General features: G+C 42.1%; 1 protein-coding gene across 6 annotated transcripts; it reads right to left on the reverse strand.

The window, feature by feature from the left end:
- Positions 1-2,309: 2,309 nt before the first annotated feature.
- ZFAND4 (zinc finger AN1-type containing 4) lies at positions 2,310-22,595 on the reverse strand. 6 transcript variants are annotated; one of them, XM_033148429.1, is made up of 10 exons: positions 22,490-22,595; positions 20,677-20,967; positions 18,311-18,386; positions 18,154-18,221; positions 13,414-13,600; positions 11,847-11,994; positions 9,773-10,924; positions 5,908-5,959; positions 5,445-5,558; positions 2,310-2,798 (listed from the first exon to the last, which is right to left on the reverse strand). In XM_033148429.1, the coding sequence occupies exons 2-10, from the start codon at positions 20,858-20,860 to the stop codon at positions 2,548-2,550; spliced, it is 2,232 nt and encodes a 743-aa protein (XP_033004320.1). In that variant the 5' UTR covers positions 20,861-20,967; positions 22,490-22,595; the 3' UTR covers positions 2,310-2,547. The 6 variants fall into 6 exon arrangements, with proteins under 6 accessions (XP_033004320.1, XP_033004321.1, XP_033004322.1 ...); XM_033148430.1 differs by having other exon boundaries at positions 5,445-5,555; positions 22,490-22,592; XM_033148431.1 differs by having other exon boundaries at positions 5,441-5,558; positions 22,490-22,592.
- Positions 22,596-22,803: the final 208 nt, after the last annotated feature.

Below are 22,803 nucleotides of genomic sequence, written 5' to 3' on the forward strand. Positions count from 1 at the left end.
GCATTCAGAGAAAGTGTGCAGGGGCCACATACACAGCTTAAACGAAGCTACTGGGAGGTGGTTTTGTAGCTGGTTGACGGACCAAACCCAGTGTGTGCTCACCAATGGTTCCTTGTCATCCTCAAAAAAGGTGACAAGCGGAGTGCCACAGGCTTCTGTCCTGAGCCCAATATTGTTCATCACTTTGTAAACGACTTGAATGATGGAATTGAGTGGGTACCCATCGAATATGCAGATTACACCAACCTTCCTCAGCTTTCAGGAACTAGTAACAATGGATATTAGCATTAACTATATAGCCCTGTTTAGGGAAGTTTTAAATATTTGGTGTTTTATTCTGTTTTTAATCTGTTGGGAGCCGCCCAAGTTTGAGCAGATGTCTTATCTGAAGCTTCATGTCCATTTTAAAAGATACAGATAAGTTTTGTTAGCCTTTAAATTGTTTGCGATGAAACACAAGCAACAGGGGAGACTTTTCACATCCCCCCAGCTCCTGCCCACGTTTGCCTGCACAGTGCGTGCTTGAAAGAGGCTTCATGTTTCCCCACAAATCCTCTTGTATGTGTGGTTTTACGATGATGCCAACTGACCACATAAGGCTACTTTCCAAGCCTCTGAAATAATGTTTCAAGTTTGGGCGTTTCAAATGGATGGTAGTCTGAGGAAGACAAACGTTTATTAGCAGGATTACTGTCTCCCAGTTTCCCACTCATTGTCTTTGTGTTCCAAGGCATAAGCAAAATTCAAGGAAAACAATGGGCAAGGTAGGTGAAGCATCTTACTCTCTTTTTAATCATTGGCCATTTCCATTTCTTCTGCATCTTCACAGATGTGGTATCGCACGGAGTTTCTTTATGTACTGGAAGTGGGGAGGACCAGGGTTCAAATCCCATTTAGCTATGGAGCTTGGGCCAATTGCTTTCTCACCAAAACTCACCTTACAGGATTGTTGAGGAAAAGGGTGGGTGGTGGTGATGAGAACTTTTTACATCAGCCTGTGCCCCTTAAAGAAATGGTGGAATCAAAGTGTAATAAATAAATTCAAATTGAGCTTGCCAATGCCTTGGGGGGAGGGGAATATAGTCCAATATCGTAGCTGCAAAAGGTGAGAGCTATGCCTGCTGCCTCTCAAGCCCCCCACTGCACCACCAACCACCAGCCCATTTTCTAAAGGGTGTGTGTGCGTGCTCCATTATCAGGACAAAACTTGAGCTTGGCCTGCAGAAGAGCTGAAACCGACTCGGGAAAGGTGGAGAAGTGCTGTCATGAATGCGTGCTCTATCATTTCACGTTCTTCAATATCCCGAGTAGACCTGTTGCACCAAAGTGCAGCCATGTTTCAGGCCTCCTGAAAGTGGCGAAAAAGGAACAGTGTCCTCATGCTCTTAGGAATTCTATACATTGCCAGCGGCACATATATTTTCAGAAATAAATGCAACCGCAGGTAAGCAGGGGTAAGTAAAAACTTCAAGCAACCGACAGGTAATTCGGCAAAAGTATAGTTATGTTTCTGCTAAAGAAAGTGGGGGGGGGGGGGTTGAGGAATCAGAGACAGTGTTAACAGTCACTAAAATCCCCTCCATATTATGGTGAATGAAAGTAGAAAGGAGATCAAGGCTGCTGGTGCCACTCCTATGTGGATTCGACATTTATGAGAAAGCCTATACATGTACAATGAGGAACGCCAGAGAAAGGCGCAAGAGTCAGGAGTATGGCATCTGAAGGCTATGACAGAACCTGCAACCTAGCTGAGATACTTTGAAATTGCCTTGGAGTCTGCCAGCCTTCATATGTGTTAATGGGATAAACAATGGCATAGCTTCTTAATCATTAACCCTACTTGCCATCAGCCTGTAAAACAGTAGAAGTCAGTTGCTCTGTTTATAACTGCACAAAAATTTAATTTTAATAGCTTCCCCTGCTCTAGTAATAGCACTCAACATTTTTAACAAACCAAGTCTTTTAAAAAAAGGAATTACAAAATGGTAAAATAAGTTGTCTCTTCTATTTAATGGCAAGGTAAACTTTCTCTTTTTGTAAAAATGCGAAAACAAAAGAACTGCTGCCTCCTAAGAAATAGCAGGATTAACATGATATGTTATTTGAGACTGGATCTCACAATGTATGTATGGCTGGCCATATGAATGGAAGCGAGTGCAGCAGATAGAGCACTTTCTAAACTCCAAAAGGGTAAGGCTTGATGTGCTGGAAAACTTTATACGAAAATAACTTACACCCCAGAATGGATGAAAACCAAGGTAGAACATAGAAGAGATTACATGACACCCTCATTACAGAACCTCCTCAAGTCTCATTATAAAATTTATATTAAAACTTAGTAAAGTGCATCTTTTAAAAGACTCGTCTAGTGAAAGAGCATTTTGAAAATATAAAACACTTAACACAAGACATATAATAATAGTTAAATCAGAATGTACATTTTCAAAAACTACTTTTTAAATTTTTTGATTCACTCAAGAATAAATGGTGTCAGCTACAATAGTGTTCACATTATTCTTCAGTATTATGCAGCATCATATGGTTTTGTTAGTTGGCAATCTTTAGATTTGGAGCATGGCAAAAGAAGCAGTCTAAACCACCGCTACTTCTCTCTGTGTAATAAGGCTCCTCTGGCAGACAGATGCATGCCATACAACCATGCTCAGATTTTGGGAAGCTTTGGTGCACTGACCACAGGATTGGCCTCCTGTAAGTACCTCCGCCCTGCATTCTTGTAGTCATAAGTACACGTGTGAGTCTCTGCATAGCGGTGAGTTGCACAGAAGTTGTTTCCACATCTGAAAAGAAAAAGGCAAGTGTTAAAGAGATCTTCCCAAAATCTCATACTCCAGATACTGCCGCGGAAATAAAATAATGCCGTTTTTGATTGTTGAGGGTCTCATCTAAATGAGTTGAGCAACACAGGAAGGCTAGTAAAACCAGAGAGACAAAACCACTAACTCCTGATGCGAGATCTGCATTCTTCATACAGCACAATCCACAGTATGTTCACTGGGGAAAAAGTGCAAGAACTGGCAAAATCAACAGCAAAATTAAGAGAATCTAATGATGAGTGTTTTGTGGAAGATTGGATGCTTTTTCAGACTACTTAAATATTATAGTATGGTGAACTCGTGAGCAGGATATAAGCTATGAGCAACAGAAGTAATTTGATTATAATAATTTGGTTATGATTTGATAGATGGAAGATAGGCTGCAGCAGAAGGGGAGTAAAAACAACGGGATGGGAAGTCAACAAAAATAAGAGAAAAGGCGAACTTGTGTTATGACTATGTATGTTAAAAATGTTGAAACTCAATAAAATATAATTGGAGAAAAGCCAAGTCCCACCCACTGTGTTGAATGAAGCTCACTCCCAGGAAACTGAAATAGATTCCAAAAAGTGTAGCACTAAAGGAGGAACATTGGCTTGATGGAAAGGGGGTGTTGGGAGGAAGAGCACAACAGAGTGGGGAAGACAGAAACCATAAACTGGATGGGATCATGCTGGGCTTTCTATCCTTGCTTGTGGAGGCCCATGCTAACCACAAATAGAAATGGGAAGGTTGATTTCTCTTGCAGTCTGCTCTGTCACACCTCATGATGTCCTCAAGGGTCACTTGAGTCCTGAGCTTCTGGAGCAAATTTCTGAGAGGCATTGGGATCTACAGGGAAAACTGCTGAAGACAGCCCCCCCCCAGCAAAATCCACCCTCTGCTGTTGTTATCAAAATGCTTCTGAGGATGGAAGGGCACAGTAACTTAATCTGAGGCAGCAGCACTCATACACCAGATTAATAATCCGGGTTCAGACCAGTCACATGGAAGTACTGAACTTTGATACTGATGAGTCAGTGGGACTGAGGTTTATGAAGGCCTTGAGAAGATAGCAGGAGGTGACAGTCTGACAAATGTATTACAGGCGAAACTCGAAAAATTAGAATATTGTGGAAAGGTTCATTTCTTTCAGTAATTCAACTTAAAAGGTGAAACTAATATATGAGATAGACTCATGACATGCAAAGTGAGATATGTCAAGCCTTTGCTTGTTATAATTATGATTATGGCGTACAGCTGATGAGAACCCCAAATTAACAATTTCAACTTTGGGGTTCTCATCAGCTGCGCGCCATAATCGTCACAATTATAACAAGCAAAGGCTTGACATATCTCGCTTTGCATGTCATGAGTCTATCTCATATATTAAACTCCAGTAGCTAATGAAAACAATTGCTTACATAAATGGATTTTTCCACGATATTCTAATTTTTCGAGTTTCACCTGTATGTTTGCAAATGAGGAACCTAATGAGGAGATTGTATTTGCTTAGCTTGTCTGGAACAGCAGGGTGAGAGGTAGGGAGTCAATCAAAAAGGAATACCTGAAGTTGGAGAGAGATTGAAAAAGGGGATAAAAAGGTGACGGTCAGAGACAGAGGAAAAACTACCTAGAGTGTGACCAAGTGATCAAGGCAAGAAAGAGCAGAGGAAGAACTGGAACAAAGGAGTGGGGGGAGACCAGAGTCAATGAAAGTCACTCAGGCTTGCAGGTTCAGAGATCATGATGTCTAAGAACCAATAGCTTTGTATTTGTGGCTTTGTCTTGTGTGTCTACTGTAGCTGCAGCTTAACAACATTGCAAAGCCCATTTGAACTTGTCTGATGTGTCACTGCTTGGTTCAAATTGTGAGAAGAATGCTAATGGATTCCAGGTGTGCACTTTAAACAGGGCGATAAGTGTCCTTGCCGGGGTCCTATTATAAAATGCCACAAAAATCCATACAACCACCACTTCTAAGTGTATTATCAAACAGCTTGTAACTAAGGAAATAACTTGTTTCACCCATTGTCTTACCCAATTCCACCAGATTATTTTAGAGTAGGCATAAAGAGCTAAGTGCTTGAACACAATTTGGCAGACACTTTGCAGTTCCCTTTGTCATGTATGACTTAGCTGAGATTCCTGCATTGCAGGGGGTTGGACTAGATGACCCCTGGAGTTCCTTCCAACTCTACGATTCTATTGTATCTGGAAGAAGAGGGTGGTTTTATTCAGAGTAAACCCACTGAAATTAGTCATGGGGGAAGGGAGAGCAGAAGAATCCAATTATTTTAACAGTAGGGCATACATTAAGGTTTCTCCCAGCAGGACCATGACTAACTCCTGGACATGACAACTTTCAACAGCAATGCAACTCTGGTAAATGTCTGGGATTCCACCGGGCCTCCCTCCCATTCACACAAATCTCTACCACCTTAAAAGGAAGCTCAAGGTGGGACCCCTTTCAAATGAGATGCAAAATATTCGGAGATATTTTACATTGGACAGCCCTTGGAAATTTCACATTTTATCAATGAAGAAATAATCATTAATAAGTGACAAAGCATGGCAATAAGCTTTTGTTTGAAGAAAGACACATTTAAGGTGCAAACTCAACCTACCTACATTCATAGCTTGTAGCTAATCCAGTTTTCTTTCCACAGAAGAAACAGTGCTTTGCCATTTTCTTTTTAGGCTGAACGGAACCATTCACAGGTGGGAGATGAGTTGCATCACCTGCTTTCAAAAAGCAAAACATTCTCAATTTATATGTGCTCTCAGAGAAATGGTGTAAAAGAAAAACAGCACACAGGGAAAACCTTGCTTCACAGGTGAAAAACAGTTTCTTGTTTAAAGTGACTTTCCTATCCCAAAAATATTACATAAAGGAAACTTCAGCAGGGGATCTATGCTGCCCAGAAGAACTACTTTTTTTTTATTTTTATAGAATGATTACCTTTGAAGAGTTTTGGTTCCAGAACAGCTATCTCTAGAACAGAGGTTGGATACTACCTCTTAGATCCTAGTTCAGGTTCAAATGAGGCAAGCACATTCAAGATGATGACAGCAATACAGATTTATTACTCACCTATTCTTTTTCCTGCAGCCACAATACTTCCATTCAATCCAAGTCCAGGAGACTAAAAAAAGAGGGTTTTTTGTATTAGTGGATTAGGTGAAAAAAATGCTGGGTTGGGAAACAAGCACTAAAGCAAGATAAATGCATTATGCTTTTAGCACTAAGACGTTGCACATTCTTCTGTGCCTTTGGGAGAGGGGTGGGTAGAAAACGCAAATAATCATGATTCCTTTATATCTTCCGTCATGTATTGGAAGTCTGAATATATTCATGCTGATACACTGCATAGTATTCTGACTAAGAAAACAATATTGTGTAATTATTATTATTGTTGGGTATTGAACGTAGAAGGGAAGGCTGGACTGGATGAATCCCAAACCGGAATTAAGATTGCCGGAAAAAATATCAACAACCTCAGATATGCTGATGATACTACCTTGATGGCAGAAAGTGAGGAGGAATTAAAGAACCTTTTAATGAGGGTGAAAGAGGAGAGCGCAAAATATGGTCTGAAGCTCAACATCAAAAAAACTAAGATCATGGCCACTGGTCCCATCACCTCCTGGCAAATAGAAGGGGAAGAAATGGAGGCAGTGAGAGATTTCACTTTCTTGGGTTCCATGATCACTGCAGATGGTGACAGCAGTCACGAAATTAGAAGACGCCTGCTTCTTGGGAGAAAAGCAATGACAAACCTAGACAGCATCTTAAAAAGCAAAGACATCACCTTGCTGACAAATGTCCATATAGTTAAAGCTATGGTTTTCCCAGTAGTAATGTACGGAAGTGAGAGCTGGACCATAAAGAAGACTGATCGCCGAAGAATTGATGCTTTTGAATTATGGTGCTGGAGGAGACTCTTGAGAGTTCCATGGACTGCAAGAAGATCAAACCTATCCATTCTCAAAGAAATCAGCCCTGAGTGCTCACTAGAAGGACAGATCCTGAAGTTGAGGCTCCAGTACTTTGGCCACCTCATGAGAAGAGAAGACTCCCTGGAAAAGGCCCTGATGTTGGGAAAGATGGAGGGCACAAGGAGAAGGGGACGACAGAGGATGAGATGGTTGGACAGTGTTCTCAAAGCGACTGGCATGAGTTTGGCCAAACTGCGAGAGGCAGTGAAGGATAGGCGTGCCTGGCGTGCTCTGGTCCATGGGGTCACGAAGAGTCGGACACGACTAACGACTGAACAACAACAACATTGAACGTAGAAATGGTATAGTATTGTACAGTATTTTGTTGGGATATGTAAACGGCTCGGAGACTTCTGTTGAAATATGATGCAGTATACTGTATAAATAAAATAAAATAAAATAAACCAGTAGGCCCTTCAAATGCCTTTTGGCATTTTAAATCTCCATGAACACTAAAGGACATGTTAGCAGCTCACATGTTCCAATTAATTAAGTGGGGGTGGAAGAATGCAAATCCCTCCACAATTTTTTATGACAGCAACCTGTTCAGGGTTTAATGTCAAACTTTAAAGAGAAAGATGAGGGTGATGACGCCCTATTTTAGTTCAGGAAGGATTTTATTTATCTAACTATTTACATACCGCTATTTCATAATACACATCAAAGCAATTTACAACAGACGTTACATTAAACCATACGGTAAAAACCATATTAAAACGATTAAAACCAGACATTAATTAACTAGTGTGGAAAAATACATTACAGTATATGTTTGCAAGATTTAGAAGGATTAAGGAAGAGTGTGTTAAACTGCTACACGTCATAGATAGCATCCCATACATCTGCTGCTGCTGCTACTCTACAAAACCCTAGCATGAAAGAGAAAGAAACAATTCCTCTTTTTCTCCACAAAGAACTTAGGGAATGAAGAAGGGACTGGGGGGGGGGGAGTACCAGTGAGTATTCTCACCCTTTTGCTCACAGGCACCTGTTATCTCCCATTATCCCCTGCCTTATTTGGGCACCAAGATACACAGAACTCTCTTGTGTATGCCAGAACTCTTTCTTCTGCTAGTGCTGCTATGGGAGCCTTATCCTGCACCAGGCAAATTGTGCTGCTTGTTAAACAAGGTAAACTTATGTAGGTAAGGTGCAGAAAGGGAGCAGGGCTGCAAAATATTAGTTTCATGTTCAACAAATCATTGTATTCACTTGGAGGTAAACAACTGCTGGAACAATTTTTACCAGTGCGTTTTCTGCATTGACAACTTTTGGTTAATGGCCACTGTTAATAATATAACTGTATCACTATAATAACATAATTATATCACTGTTTGTACTTCTCTGCATTTTATTTCCCCCTGACCTGCTTACAACCACTTATGATGAAGTGAATGGTAGTCCATGAAACTTGAACCAGAAAAGTTTTGTTAGTTCTTAAGGCGTTACAAGACTTTTTCAAGTTTTTGCTGCAACGGCCTAACATAGCTACGAAGTACAGCAAGCACTTCCCCATCCTTCCCCTGCCCCCCAAACATTGCCAGGCAATATTCCCATCACCAGCCCAAACCAGGGAAGAAACGCGAAAACACAGTATCTCAGTAAGAACCTAAAGCGAATGAGACTTTTATGTATGATTTTTGCTGTTGTTTTTGTGTTGGCCTTGATATGGTTGGCGTCAAAAGCTGAGCAGCTTGAATCAAAACAAGAGCCCTACTCAAGAGTCATATTCACCCATCAACACTCCCAATACAATAAGCATTTGGGTAAGGGGAGGTTTCTCATCACAGGGAGAGCCTATGGACATTTCAGTCTTACTTTTTGCAGATATATCCCAATGCTTGGTTGGCAACTCAAGGGTCAGTGGTTACAGTTCCACACTCTCCCTTGCACAATTTGCTTATTAGAGTGTGAAATATCTGAATAAGGCTGATGTACTCAAGAAGGTGGGTGACGCTGTGGTCTAAACCACTGAGCCTCTTGGGCTTGCCAATCAGAAGGTCGGCGGTTCGAATCCCCACGATGGGGTGAGCTCCCATTGCTCAGTCCCAGCTCCTGCCAACCTAGCAGTTCGAAAGCACGCCCAAAAGTGCAAGTAGATAAATAGGTACTGCTCTGGTGGGAAGGTAAACGGCATTTCCATGCGCTGCTCTGGTTTCGCCAGAAGCGGCTTAGTCATGCTGGCCACATGACCCGGAAAAACTGTCTGCAGACAAACGCCAGCTCCCTTGGCCAGTAAAGCAAGATGAGCGCTGCAACCCTAGAGTCGTCTGCGACTGGACTTAACTGTCAGGGGTCCCTTTACCTTTACCGAAGATGGGTGTTTTATATCGCCTTTCAGTAAAATACCCAAGTGCAATTTGCATAAGCAAATGCAGATTCATCCATGTTCCTGGTTTCACTGAACATGTTGATAGGCGGGACTTGGAGGTTTCTGGTGGGCCACAGTGGATCAAACTAACAGTTCCCTTCTATATTACTCATAATTTGGATGTAGACAGCACTGAACTATTAACATGCATCAGAACCACATATGACTTAGCTAATGCAGCAAAGTGTGAAATTGGATAGATAGGAAGATTAAGCAAAAGCTTTTCTGATGATCAAAGTCACAAGAAAATTAATGAATGGAATTTATCACCAAGATAAAAATTAAATGCCAAAATTATGAAGTCCTAGGCTTTTGAAACGTATGGCTGGTACTTACCTGAAAGGTAGTTTTCCACTGGCAGTGCAAGGCTATTGGGTTGGGCTTACTGCTTGAAGAGGTGGTCAAAGGCACCCTGAACAAGCCCAACATGCCTAAGAAATGCTGATACAAACAGTACTGAACACCCAGATCTAGTTCTCAATTCCAGCTGCAATCAGCTTTGTGACTCTTAACATAAACAAACACAAATCAAGCCTTCCAAAGAGCACAAAGAGGAATCGCATCTATTTTGACAGCTTTAAGTACTTACTAGGAAGTATCCAGGCATTTCATTGTGGGGAGCGGCCATGTTGTAGCTTTCTCCTTGAAAATGTTGGAGGTTTGTAGTTCGCGCAATACCAGAAGTCCGAAACCTGCTTGTCCCACAGGAATTCTGCAAAGCATCTCTGTTTGCACTCCGGGCCAGCGAACTTAGGAACCCCACATTATTTACAGAGACAACAGGATCTTTGGATGCCTTGACCGCTACTTCTGTGACTTCCCGTGCCTCCATTTTAGAAAGGAGGTCGGGTCTTTTGCTGGGCGAGTCTAAACCTATGCCATGGAATTTAGAAGTCCTTGGATATGAGGAGTCGGCTAAATTGTGCAACTCCAAGGATCGCAGAACATTTGGCGAGGCAGCGGGCCTCAAGTTACCAACCTCGAAAAACTTGGACTGAGCTTGAGGTTTCCGAGGACTGTAACGTGTCATCTGTGTGGAGCAGTGAAGAGGTGACAATTGTGTGTTCTTCTGGGGACTTAGTTCACAAGAATTAAGAATACCAGTAGTATCTGCTGCTGCAGGGGTCAGGAGTTTTCTAATGGTCTTGTTTGGAAGATCTGCAGAAGCAGAGTCCTCATCCCCCTCAGATAAATGGAGCTCGGTGTTTACTTTTCCTATTCCATATAAATCACTGCATGGTTCAGCTAACAAGGCAAAAGTGTCAGAGTTTGGTATAACCTTTTCTTCTGTAGCATACAGCTTTACATTTGTGAGATTTGGATATAAGAAAGGACCGGCTTCATTTGTTGCCGAACTGTTATCTATATTTCTCCCAGGGTGCCTAAGAGGAGCAGGGACCGGAAGAACCACACTGTTTGCAGGAAGCTTTGCGTCTTCTTTTTCCACATGTGGAATTTTAGGGGGCAGCCTAATGCTGCTAAGTGACTGTGGAGCAGTCTCCCATCTGTCATTTTCCTTCACAAAGTCATTACTAGTGGATGGCATCCTTCTGCCAGCAGATGTTAAAAACGAAAGTGCATTTTGAGAAAAGTCTGAGGTATTTGAATTCCTAGGAGGTAGGCATGGTTGTCCCATTCGGCGGAGCGCTCGCAAAAATCTCTGGTGAGCAGCTGTGACTGATCCACTAGATGGGCGAGGAGCCAATGGAGGATGGGGGTTCACTTTAATAGTTTTTTTAGGCTATGAAAAAGAAAAAAAGGAGACATGGTTATTATTACTTTTTCCGCATTACAATATCCACAAAAAATCCGAGATGACTTTTCAAATTAAAAAATAGTCTCTTCCCACTTTCTTTAACTGCATACCTTTCAAAGTATGGCCAACTAAGAAATTAAATAAATTTAGATGTTGCTCAGTGTCCAGACTAATAAAAGTTCAAAACTATAAGTCTGCATAGACGGCAATGTTAACAACTAATTCTATTCTAATACATAATGAGATTATTGGGGGGGGGGGGAATCAGATACACTAAATAACACCACTTTGCATTTTTTAAATATAAAAACAGATTCTCATCTAGAAGTTGTTTACTCTCGCCTTGGGAGTCGAATGTTCCGGCTCGCAAACACGTGAAAACCGGAAGTGGTTGTTCTGGTTTTCAAACGTTCTTTCGAAAGCTGAACGTCTGACGGGGCTTCTGATTGGCTGCAGGAGCTTCCTACAGCAAATAGAAGCCACACTTTGGAAGTCAAACATTTCGCAAGTCGGACGGACTTCCAGAATCAATTCTGTTCAACTTCCAAAGTCCGACTGTACATTATACTAAAAATGCATCTTTGTAATAAGTGACACACATATATATTCTGGGCATATTATATAGTGAAGTATTATCTTTTGTTGGAACAGTGTCTGCTATTGAAATAAAAAGTTGCTACAGGCAGATCAGGATGTTTTGGTCTCTCCCTTACTAAAGTTTTGGTCCAATAAAAGTACCCTTATTTCTATACGTTTCCTCACTTTAAGGCCAACAAAGCAATAATTCCCTCTAACAGTTCTGTGATGAATACTTGTACTCCATAAAGGTTAAGGCAGCCAGCTAACTCTTCAGAAGAAATGAATATGCAGATAGTTCTGTATGGGGTAGAAGAATCTATGCCTTCACCTTTTTACTCAGATTCATGTTCTCCATCTTTGCTCTAAGAAGCTTCATTTTATTCATCGTAATAGAATTCTCAATAATCTGTTCACCAGAAGGAGATGCCTCTGTATCTTCTTCATCATCCGCATACAAATTATAAACAGAACCGCCACTGGCAAGGAGAGAGTGCAAATTTACATTTTAATATTAGGTATTTAAGTTGTAAATAGAGATGCCAAACATTCAAAGCAATGTTTGAATAAAGTTGTCAAAAGCTTTCAAAATTAAATAGGATAATATGGGAAGAGGTGGTACCCTAGATACATTTATGGCTTTGAAGATAAGCCCCCGACACTGTGAATTGTGCTTAGTGACATACTGGTAACCAGGCAGCTGTTTTAAGATCAATATACAGTAGTACCTCGGGTTAAGTACGCTTCAGGTTAAGTACGCTTCTGGTTAAGAACTCCGCTTAAGAACAGAAATCGTGCTCTGGCGGCGCAGCGACAGCAGGAGTTCCCATTAGCTAAAGTGGTGCTTCAGGTTAAGTACGCTTCAGGTTAAGAACGGACCTCCGGAACAAATTAAGTACTTAACACCAGGTACCGCTGTAACATGATCTCATGGGCAAGCACTGGCCAACATTAAAGCACTTGGATCCTGGACCAAGTAAAGTTTCTGAAGAGTCTTCAATGGTAGCCCCAAGCAGAGTGCACTGCAGTTAACGCAATATGGGGGTGTGTTGCCACAGCAAATATAACCTCATCAGAAACATGTGCCACTGGTGGCCCATCAGGCCGCAATGCAGAGAGAAGAAAACCAGGGCTATTCCATTGCCTCTTCTGAAACAGCCTTTGACCCTTCCTCTATTATCACTCCATCAGGCTACCTGAACTGCTTCTGAAGAAGTGAGCATGCACACGAAAGCTCATACCAAGAACAAACTTAGTTGGTCTCTAAGGTGCTACTGGAAGGATGTTTTTATTTTTTATTTTGTTTTGACTATGGCAGACCAACACGGCTACCTACCTGTAACTGGATCCATCCCACCTGGTTATTATAATTTTTAGAACTGGTGCCTAGAGCTTGCTTTCTCCCTCCTTCACCCCCCAGCCTCTTTTCCTTGAGTCTCTTGTCTTTTGTGTTGTAAGGACAGGGAACAATTTTTGTCAGCTGCTCAGGAAATCTTTTCATCTGAAGAGCAAATATACAAGGAAGCAAGCAAGTTGGGTGAAAGGCACTTCTGGCTACAGCTGCCACCTGAATCCAGAGGCGTTCCAAGCTTGTGAACCTGATTCTTCAAAACATCCAAAACATTTTCAATCACTGTACTCTGGTTGCATGCCCCCAAGGTCTTTCAACGCCACATTTTCAGGATCCATTGTTTCATAATTTTAGAATTCTGTGCCTTTTTCCTTCCCCCTCAAACCTATGGGCCTGTCAGACTCCAATCTGCCTCATCAGCCATAGCAAAAAGTTGAAGCGCTTCTTCAGAACGGGGCCCTGCAGATTATTCCTACCAAATCTGTAAGAAAAGTTTCTGTGTTAGACATTTTGTAACTTTCCCGAAAAGAAATAAAACCCAATATACCTTAACGATTCAGACAATGGTGTTAAAGTTCCATCTCCCTTGTCTATAATACGGAAAAAATTCAATTGATCTCCTTCGCGGTATACTAAGAAGGTAACCTGTTTGCTGGATGGAACCTTCTCCCAAATATCATCACGACTGGGATCCATGTATTCTGTTATTTCCCTAATTGGGTCTCCCACAGGAACTAAGAGGAAAAACAACCAGAAATATTTTATTGTCTGAAAGCAAGGATGCACACTTATCACCTAGCAAACATACACTGAAAAGATTTATCTCCCAAAGCTATCCTCAAGTGTCTGTAATAGGCCAAATTAAGCGATTGTTCACATAACTTCCTCAAATAAATAATTAACCTAACTATGATGAATTTACTGTCAAGTAAGAACTGTTTTCAAATAGAAATTTAAGAAATAAAATCAATAACTGGCTAGACCTTGTAATGCTTCAGCAAACTTTACGGCAGCTCAGAAAAAGAGAGAGCCCCTTTACCCTTGCCATCAAAATCGTCGACAAAAAGGCCGGGCTGCACTTGCAGACCGATCTCTAGAGTTGACACAGGTCATTGTGTGGGGCAGAGTTTGCCCATCTTTTTGGGCCAGTGGCCACATTTCAGACTTTGAGAAACTGCTGTGGCTGCCGGTCATGACATGGCTGCCACAGGGGGAACATGGCATAACAATGCCACCATGAGGGGCATGATATGACACAAAATCAAGAGTATTGTCATTGCTGCTCAAGACTACCTCATGCTTACCATGGGATGCCAGCTATGTCCTGCTGGTCTTGATTGTGGAAATCACACAATATGAATCTCTATCACACACCCTACACAAATACAGACCCCCCCCAGGCATCTCTCTCTGCCTCAGATTGTGCATACATAAGACCACATAGCCATGCACACACCTCAGATAGCTCTCTCTCTCCCAGACCACACATTCCTGCACTCACCCCTCCCACCTTCCTTCCTTCTCTCCTTCCTCTCCAACTCCCTCCCTTCCTCCTCCCTCTGGCTTCCTTCCTTCCTGAATTTATCACACCACTCCTACTTACTATCCCAGGCCACCCACCTGCGGCCACGTTCTTCTTTCTTTTATCAGATCAAAATGATCTGATAACGACAAAAGTTGCTAGATTCATTGAGGGTGCAATGAGACTAAGAGCCACTATCTGAACGATAATCGTAGATATATGCTTGTTTTTTTATCCATTGTTGTTTTTATTTGTATATTGTGTGTCTGTTGTTGCTATGGCTGTTGGCTATGCAAATAAAGCTTTTATCCTTGATGATATCCTTCCTTCCTTCCCACCTTCCTAGCTTCCTTCCTACCTTCTCCCTCTGGCTTCCTCCCTCCCTACACCTTCCCGCCTTTCCTTTTTTTTCCTTCCTTCCCACCTTCCTCTTTTCCTCCCTCCCTCCCTCCCTCCCTCCCTTCTCTCTCTCTCTCTCTCTCTCTCTCTCTCTCTCGGGGTGATGCAAGTACAAGCGAAAGCCTTTGAGGGTACTGTGACACTCGCAGGGGTCCGGGCGGCGGTCCCAGGTTTTGGCAACTTCCAAGGCTGTCAAACCTGTAGTAGCTATGGGAGGCCATCCCTACTGATGCATCAGAATTACCTTTGCCCTTTCCAGCCATCAGAAGTATTTATACAGGTGCAAAACAACCCTTTTTGCTGCTGGTAATGACAGCAAACAAATTTCATCCTAGTGCATGGATTTTCCATGCAAGTCTTCCTGAAGATTTCACGCACCCATAAATAAAAAGATTTTTTCTCATACAAACCTTGCAATTTTGAGGACTGATTTCAGTGGAGATTAAGCTTCTGCGTTATCTTTAAGGGCAGCCCCATATATAAGGCATTGCAGCTATCCAACTGGGATGTTATCACATGGATCACCATGGCAAGGCTATACTCTGTCCGGCAAAGGTTGCAAGCACAACAAGGTTGATAAAAGGAACCTGAGGCCACGTGGGCCCCAAACTGACAATGCTGGATCAAGGAGCACCCCCAAACTGTGAACCAACTCTTTCAGGAGGAGTGCAACGCCAAACAAAGCAAGATAACACACCAAAGTCCTAGGAACTACCTGCTCATAGTGCCTCTTGTCTTAACAGGATTCAGTTTTAGTTTACTGGTCGTCATCCAGCTCATTATGGAGTCCAGATGATGCCCCTGCCCAGCCTCGCTCAGCTCCAATATCAGAGGGAAATAGCACAGTCATGACTTTGCATTCCAAGCCCTCGGGTGACCTCATGCAGATACTTCATATTGGTGTCTAAGAGCGTGGGGAATAAGAAAGAATCTAGCAGGATCCCACCCCCCACGCTATCTTCAGAAACTAATCTTGGTTTTAGAACCTTTAGTACCAACGTTTTAAGTTTAGTGGCTTCATCTGTGCTTTCCTAAAGTTAATTATGTTTTCTCAAGATTAAGGAACCCCCTCAAAGTTCTAGTATTTACTGCAGTATTTATATAACCTCTCAGATGAAAGCGTCAGAGTTTCCTTCTTTATATGTTGCTCACAAAACTATACCGCACCCATCCACCCACAGCCGTTTCTAGTTATAGAAAGCCCAGATGAGGTTTTTTTTTTTTTTTTAAGTATCTGGCACATTTTCCAAAGTGAATGCACAGCCCTGGTGCGTATGGCAATACAGGAAAAGCTGTAATACAAGGGAAAGGAGACACACTCCCCTTTTGTGCCCCCATTCTGCTGTCCTGTCACATCAAGAAATCCAAGTTTGACATCAATGGCACCACAAGATTTTATTAATATAGCACCAGTAGCTAGGAAAGCATGCTTTCACTATGATTTAATTATGGATTGCAGCAGAACTGGATTGATACAAGCAGGTTCCCTCTGACCCATTTGATATTACTTTTGAAATTATTATTTTTTTGCTGGTGGGGGGGGGGAGGTATTTCTCAATATTTCAGAGTTTTCCCTAGACTGGTGCTCCCAGATATTGGTGGAATAAACTCCCATCATCCCTGACCATGCTGGCTACGGCTGATGCGTGCTGCACTGCAAAACATTTGCAAAGTACCAGGTTGGGGAAGGCTGGCCTATCAAGAGACACTCTAAAATGGGTTTATCTTGTGCAAACCCTCACGGTTTTAAAAACACACTTCTAGGCACGAGGACTCTGTAGTGCACTACAGAGTGAGGGCTGAGAGATCTCCTGGGAGGGTCGATTTGAGTCATCTCTAATGACAATTTGGGGGTTTAACATCCATGCAGGTATCTGTGCTCTCACAGGCAGTTATCACTGAATGTCTGTCTTTGACTTTGGGCTACGGATTCAGTCACTATGGGTGGTTATACAGTGATTCGCTGTAAGCACTGCTAAAAAGAATGATTATGAAACCACAGTTGTGTCTTATGTACTAAGACCCAGCTCTTATATGTCTTCTGCGATAATGATACTTTGCAAATAATAACATTAAGGGCTTCCAATGTGGGAACCAAGGGTGCCCCATAGTTAGAACATGTTTCCCACTGTCATGTGATATGCCCATAGAAACCAATCATCTCTCTGTGTGCCCAGCATATTGAAAAGGGGAGGGAGAGGGGAGAGAACTGCAGAACACATTTGACATCTACCCTTCAGCATTAGGACTTCTGTGTTGGTCAAACTGCTGAAACTATCTGCAGTACTGTAGTTCATTGAGAGCTCTGAACACTCATTCTCACTTTTAATTCTGTATACAATGGCAGACATTTCTGTAAATACAAGGGATCGAATGTTTGACCCACTTAATAATAAAGTAAACCACCTCTCTTTCGGCACTTGGTTCATACCACTCAGCTTCGTACAATATTTATGGGTTTCTCTTGATGCAAGTTACCAAGAGTAGCTACAGAGCAAATGCAGTAACATTTGGGCGAGCACTAAGAACACACGTCTCACAATGTTTGTTTCTTCATTTCACTGATTTTGGAAATAAAAATGTTGCATCTTCCCTTGCATGGAAGGGTAGTAACTGGCCACTTTGCCTGCCTCCACACCTACTATTTTATTGCAGACATTACAATGGTAGAGAGGACACAAAGGGATGACAGTGTAGTTTCTCCCACTTTTCTTTAAAGAATTTGTAAAAAGAAAATTATGTTAAGGTTATTTCCCCCCCCCTTTGCAAACAATTCACTTTTAATATGATTGTCAAATTTAAGTCTAGATTTGAATCTATCAAGTGAAAGAAATGAATATACTCTTTGGGTTCCTCTTTTCGTTCCTCAAAGATAGGCTGCGGCTACCCAACCATTATCCTCTTTTAGGTACACCAAGGCTTGTACTGTAACAGTTAAAGGAAGATGCAAATGGCACGCAAAAATTTCAGCCCAAACTACACAATGATGCTTTAGTGGTGAAGAGAGAATACTCCAGTAACTCTCGGGGCGAGATATATAGGTCGGGCCTTTTACCAGAACTGGGAGCCTATTGCCAAGTTACTAGCGTTGTGTGTAACAAGGCAGAAGTATGTAGAATCCATTACCACAGTGCTTTAACTCATATGTCACTGGGGTGTAAATTGATTTATTACTGAACAGAAGCACAAAAAGGAAAGAAGCTCTCATTCACTTCAATAGTTAAGCATGTGATCCATAATGGGAAAGTGAAGCATGTGCTTTACTCCCTCTCACCTGTCAGTGGGATCATAGTAAGTTTAATTTTCAGGTGGGTTGCACTGACTTTGCAAAAAAAATACTTCAGAGACAATTTAATAGGCACCTACCTCTTCTAGTATTAATAGGTCCACCTCGCATTGCCAATATCAGCTTCAAAGTGCAGCCCTCTGAGATGCTGTAAACCAATCAAAAATGTTTTGTAGCCTTTTCTCCCACAACAGAAATAGTAATTAGAAACATCTGTAACTGCATTTAAATACTCACTTGTAATCATTCAAGCAATAGTCGTCCTCCAGCTCTACATTATTCCAGATTAAGTGTTGCTGAGATACGGGGATACCTTAAAATGACATTGATAAATTTTAATTGGCTTACTGGCCTTGTAAAGCTGTGCCCCGAATCACCATGGTAAACCACTGAAATTAATTTTAAGTATACAGTACTTAGTTATGTAAATTCATTTAGGTTAAAGGTACTAAAGAGATAAAAAGATGTGAATGCGTAGTAGAAAGTGCCTTGAAAATATATAAAGAACATCCTTGCATTACTATCAAGTGACCACAAACTACCGGTACTTATACCCATTTCTGTCCTTGAGATTAAATGGTAACAACATAAAAACAGAATAGCTACTTTGCTTGAAAAGTCCAAAAGTAGCCAGATGCAACAAGATACTTACTAGCGACACACTGTGCAAAGTGTGCCTTTCATCTATCTTGAAATTATTGCAAATCTATTTTGCTCTACACACAAAGTAGGAACCCACAGGATGGCATTCCACAGGTTAGTGCCACCACTGAAAAGGCTCCATCTCCAATTCCTAGCTGTTTGATCTCACATGACATGCCATTCTCTAAGGCGATATTATGCAGGTAGAGTTCAAGAGAGGAAATGACTGTATTCTCTAATTTGGGGTTATGCTATTCTCTCCAGAAGAGCCGTGTTGTGTTATGCTATGCCCCACACCACAGCCATTATGTGTTATGCCACACCCCCATGGCAACCATTTGAGATCACTGGACTACTCTCCAAAAACAGTATGACCATCATTACTATTTATTGTTGTTGCAACAGAGACCAGGCAAATTTATGATTTGGGAAGGTTCTGTTCTTATTTCCTTCCTCTTGTGAAAGCAAGCACTAATGATGAATAACTATCTGAAGATACTTCTATAGCATGAACAGTTGATACTCATACAAAAAAGTGTAGATATTTTTAAGAATAAGTTACTACCAAAACGTATCGGCTATCATTTAAATTGGCTAATTCACTGTCTTTTTAAATATCTCAATGATATACCTCAATGAGAATTCTAAACTTATGTAAAAAATGAAATACCAGTACAATTCAATGGATGCTGTTGAATGGATGCTCATCAAATTTGCAGGTGACACCAAACTGGGACGGGTAGCTACTGCCACAGAAGACAGAATCGGGATTCAAGATGATCTTAACTGATTGGAGAACTGGGCCCAAACTAACAAAATGAATTTCAAAAGGGACAAACGCCAAGTTCCACACTTAGGCAGGAAGAACCAGCTGCAGAAATATAGGATGGGAGACACCAGGCTTACCAGTTGTACACGTTGAAAGGGTCACGGGGTCTTAGTAGACCACAAGCTTAACACGAGTCAACAGTGTGATGCAGCAGCAGAAAAGGCTAACACTATTCTAGGCTGCATCAGCAGAAGCACAGTGTCCAGATCTGGGGTCGGCAAGGCTTACCCGGCGTGGGCCAGATCACTCCCACAGAAATTGTGCCTGCGCATGTCCGTGGTGCCGGAAAATGCCCAGGTGCCAAAAATTGCGCCTGCGCAGAAGCGATTTTCGGCGTCTGGGCAAGCGTAGATGCGATTTCTGGCAACTGGGCATGCACAGAAGTGATTTCCGGAGCCGCGGAAGAGAGTCCCTGCGCCGCGCAGTGTCAGTTTAGTGTAGTGCGCGGGGACTTGCCGAGCGGGCGGCTCATGGGCCGGTTAAGCGACCCTCATGGGCTGCTTCCAACCCATGGGCCTTAGGTTGCCCACTTATGGTCTAGATCAAGGGAAGTCGTAATACTACTCTATTCTGCCTTGGTCAGACCCAACCTGCAATCCTGTGTCCAGTTCCGGACACCACAATTTAAGGATATTGATAAGCTGGAATTGGTTGCAGAGAAAGGCAACCAATATAATAAAGGGTCTGGAAACCAATCCTTATGAGGAATGGCCAAGCCTGGAAAAGAGGAGCCTGAAAGGAGATATGATAGCCACCTTCAAATATCCAAAGGGCTGTCACATGGAAGACCCTAGAATTGTAGAGCTGGGACCCCGAAGGACATCTAGTCCAACCCTCTGTAATGCAGGAATCTCAGCTAAAGCATCCATGACAGATGGCCACCCAACCTCTGCTTAAAACATCCATGGAAGAAGAGTGCACCATCTTCCAATGGAGTCCGTTCTATGGTCAAACAACTCTTACCATCCAAAAGTTCTTCCTGACGTTTAGTCAGAATCTCCTTTCTGCGGCAGGAAAAAACAAGCTTGCTCTTTACACAGATCACAATGGCATGTTTTCTATAAAATAACTGGCTTTTCAAGAGCTAAGTTAAAAACCTCTCTAGATTTTTATAACATAAAAGGACACAAACCTTCCAATCTCTGGATTTTAGATTTCACAGAAATAACGGTTTCAAAAGGAGATACCAGCAGCTCAAAGCATGTTCCTGTTAGAGTTTCAATGAAGAGCTCCATAGTCTCATAGAAAGCAAATTTGTAATGGCATGGTCCCATGTTATTATCATTGTAGAAAGGAGGTTCTTTCTTGTTGGCCATCCTAGGTACTTTAAAAATGCCTTGTGGGGAAGTCAGGCTCCACGACAAGCCAAGTCAGCTCTGAACACGGGACATGGGTGATGCTGTTCATGTTTCAAAGTTTGCACCTAAGACAGACGCAGAGTCAGTAAACATGGTATTTGAGGAAAACAACAATTTTTAAACAAACAAACAAACGTCTCTGAACTTCTTGTGTGAGTCGTGACACAAAATAGTTACCTGACAACAGGCTACAGGTTGAAAGAAGGGACTGTTTATGGGCTGTGCTTACACTCTCACCCATCAAAACGTTTGCTTGTCTAGGCCATTATTTGACTCGGGAGTAATTTTCTCAGCGATATTTAAATAAAATATTAAATCGATATTAAGCACTGTTGTATCATAACCTAATTCTTTTCTATTCACACATGCAGCACATAACCACTCACTCGCAAGAAGTTAAGGAGGTAGAATATCTGCAAACTCACACATACTGGTCAAGGCCCTTAAATGAGTTAACTGGGGTGTGCATCTGTCTGCCCTGAGAGACAATGCAGTATGCCTCTGGGGATGAAGTCAACCCAGTGTTTGCAGCACCAAAGTGACCTTCAGTGTGTATGGGGGTCCTGGGCTGTCCAAATGACAAGACACTCCTCTTGGGTCTTGATGATGTGGTCCAAAAGAAAGCAGCGCAATATGTTTGGCAACAGCTTGGCTGCAGGAGCTGCCAGGAGGCGTACAAGATGCCATCTAATCGTCTTCAGGACTCCACTCTGGATTTGTGTAGGGTTTACTCCTTAGCCCTTTCTTCTCCCTCAAGGCAGCAGAGATTTAGGATCAGTTTTCCTTCTCATAAGTAGGCTACCTTCGCAGGTTGGCGAACCCCATCTGCCCCTCACTTCCCTATACAACACATTGACCACTGGACCCACTGTTGGTCCGCGGAATCTGTCTCCACATGCAGGGGAAGTCCCTAACTCACTGGGGGTTTGAGACCCATCGGCTACCCTCACCCGGTTAGTTTTAAATTTGAAAGGTAGAATTTTTTTTTTATTGGGTTATTATTTTCAAAACTTTTCTACGTTTTGCAACACATAAAGCTGCATACTTGGTAACTTGGACAGATGTTTAGCAAGCCATGAAGGCGAGCACACTAGTTAGGCACTTGGAAAGTTCACTTTCCTTGCTTCACATCTGATTTTGGGCTAAATTATAAACAGCAACCAAACAGGTACAATAACTTAAGCATACCTCCTGCTGTCCCAAATGGAAGCGGCTATTTAACTGTCCACTGTTTTGTCTGTCCGTGATTGTAAGGGCTTTGTAAGATTGCTGTACAATCTCTAAAATCTCAATTCCATGCACGTTTATTCAGAAGTAGAAGCAACTGCATTCAACATGGCTTACCACTAAATAAACATGCATGGAATCGCAGCCTAAGTCAGTCAAAACATTTCAGTGAGAACGTGGCTAGAGTACCTGGGCTGAGCAGTGGAAACAACCATGAACTTTTTTCTTCACTAGCACAATTCAGCCCAGATTTATGAAATTCAACAAACACTGTGTGGGAAATGGGGTTTTGAAACTGAAATACTTGTGAAGCAGCTGCACACAGCAAGAAGCAAAACCCACAGCTTCACCGCTGCCTACCTGACTATGCTCATTAGCCTTTCAGCAAAGCAGCCTTAAGGCCGAGTGCTGTGAAGTCTAAGAGGTTGAAAACTGCTATTGCTCACTCTGGATGCCTGAGAAGGAAGAGGTCTCCCATTATGAACTTGGCACTTCAAGGAGCAGCTTTGGGCTTCCGGTTACGACTGGCAGCCTCTGGACTAACTTCCAGTTAGTGCAGTTACAGATAGGTAACTGTGTTGGTCTACCATAGTCAAAACAACATAAAAAAATTCCTTCCAGTTTCACCTTAGAGACCAACTAAGTTTGTTCTTGGTATGAGCTTCCGTGTGCTA

The sequence above is a fragment of the Lacerta agilis genome, chromosome 5 (genome assembly GCF_009819535.1).
Source record: "Lacerta agilis isolate rLacAgi1 chromosome 5, rLacAgi1.pri, whole genome shotgun sequence".
NCBI classification, from domain to species: domain Eukaryota; kingdom Metazoa; phylum Chordata; class Lepidosauria; order Squamata; family Lacertidae; genus Lacerta; species Lacerta agilis.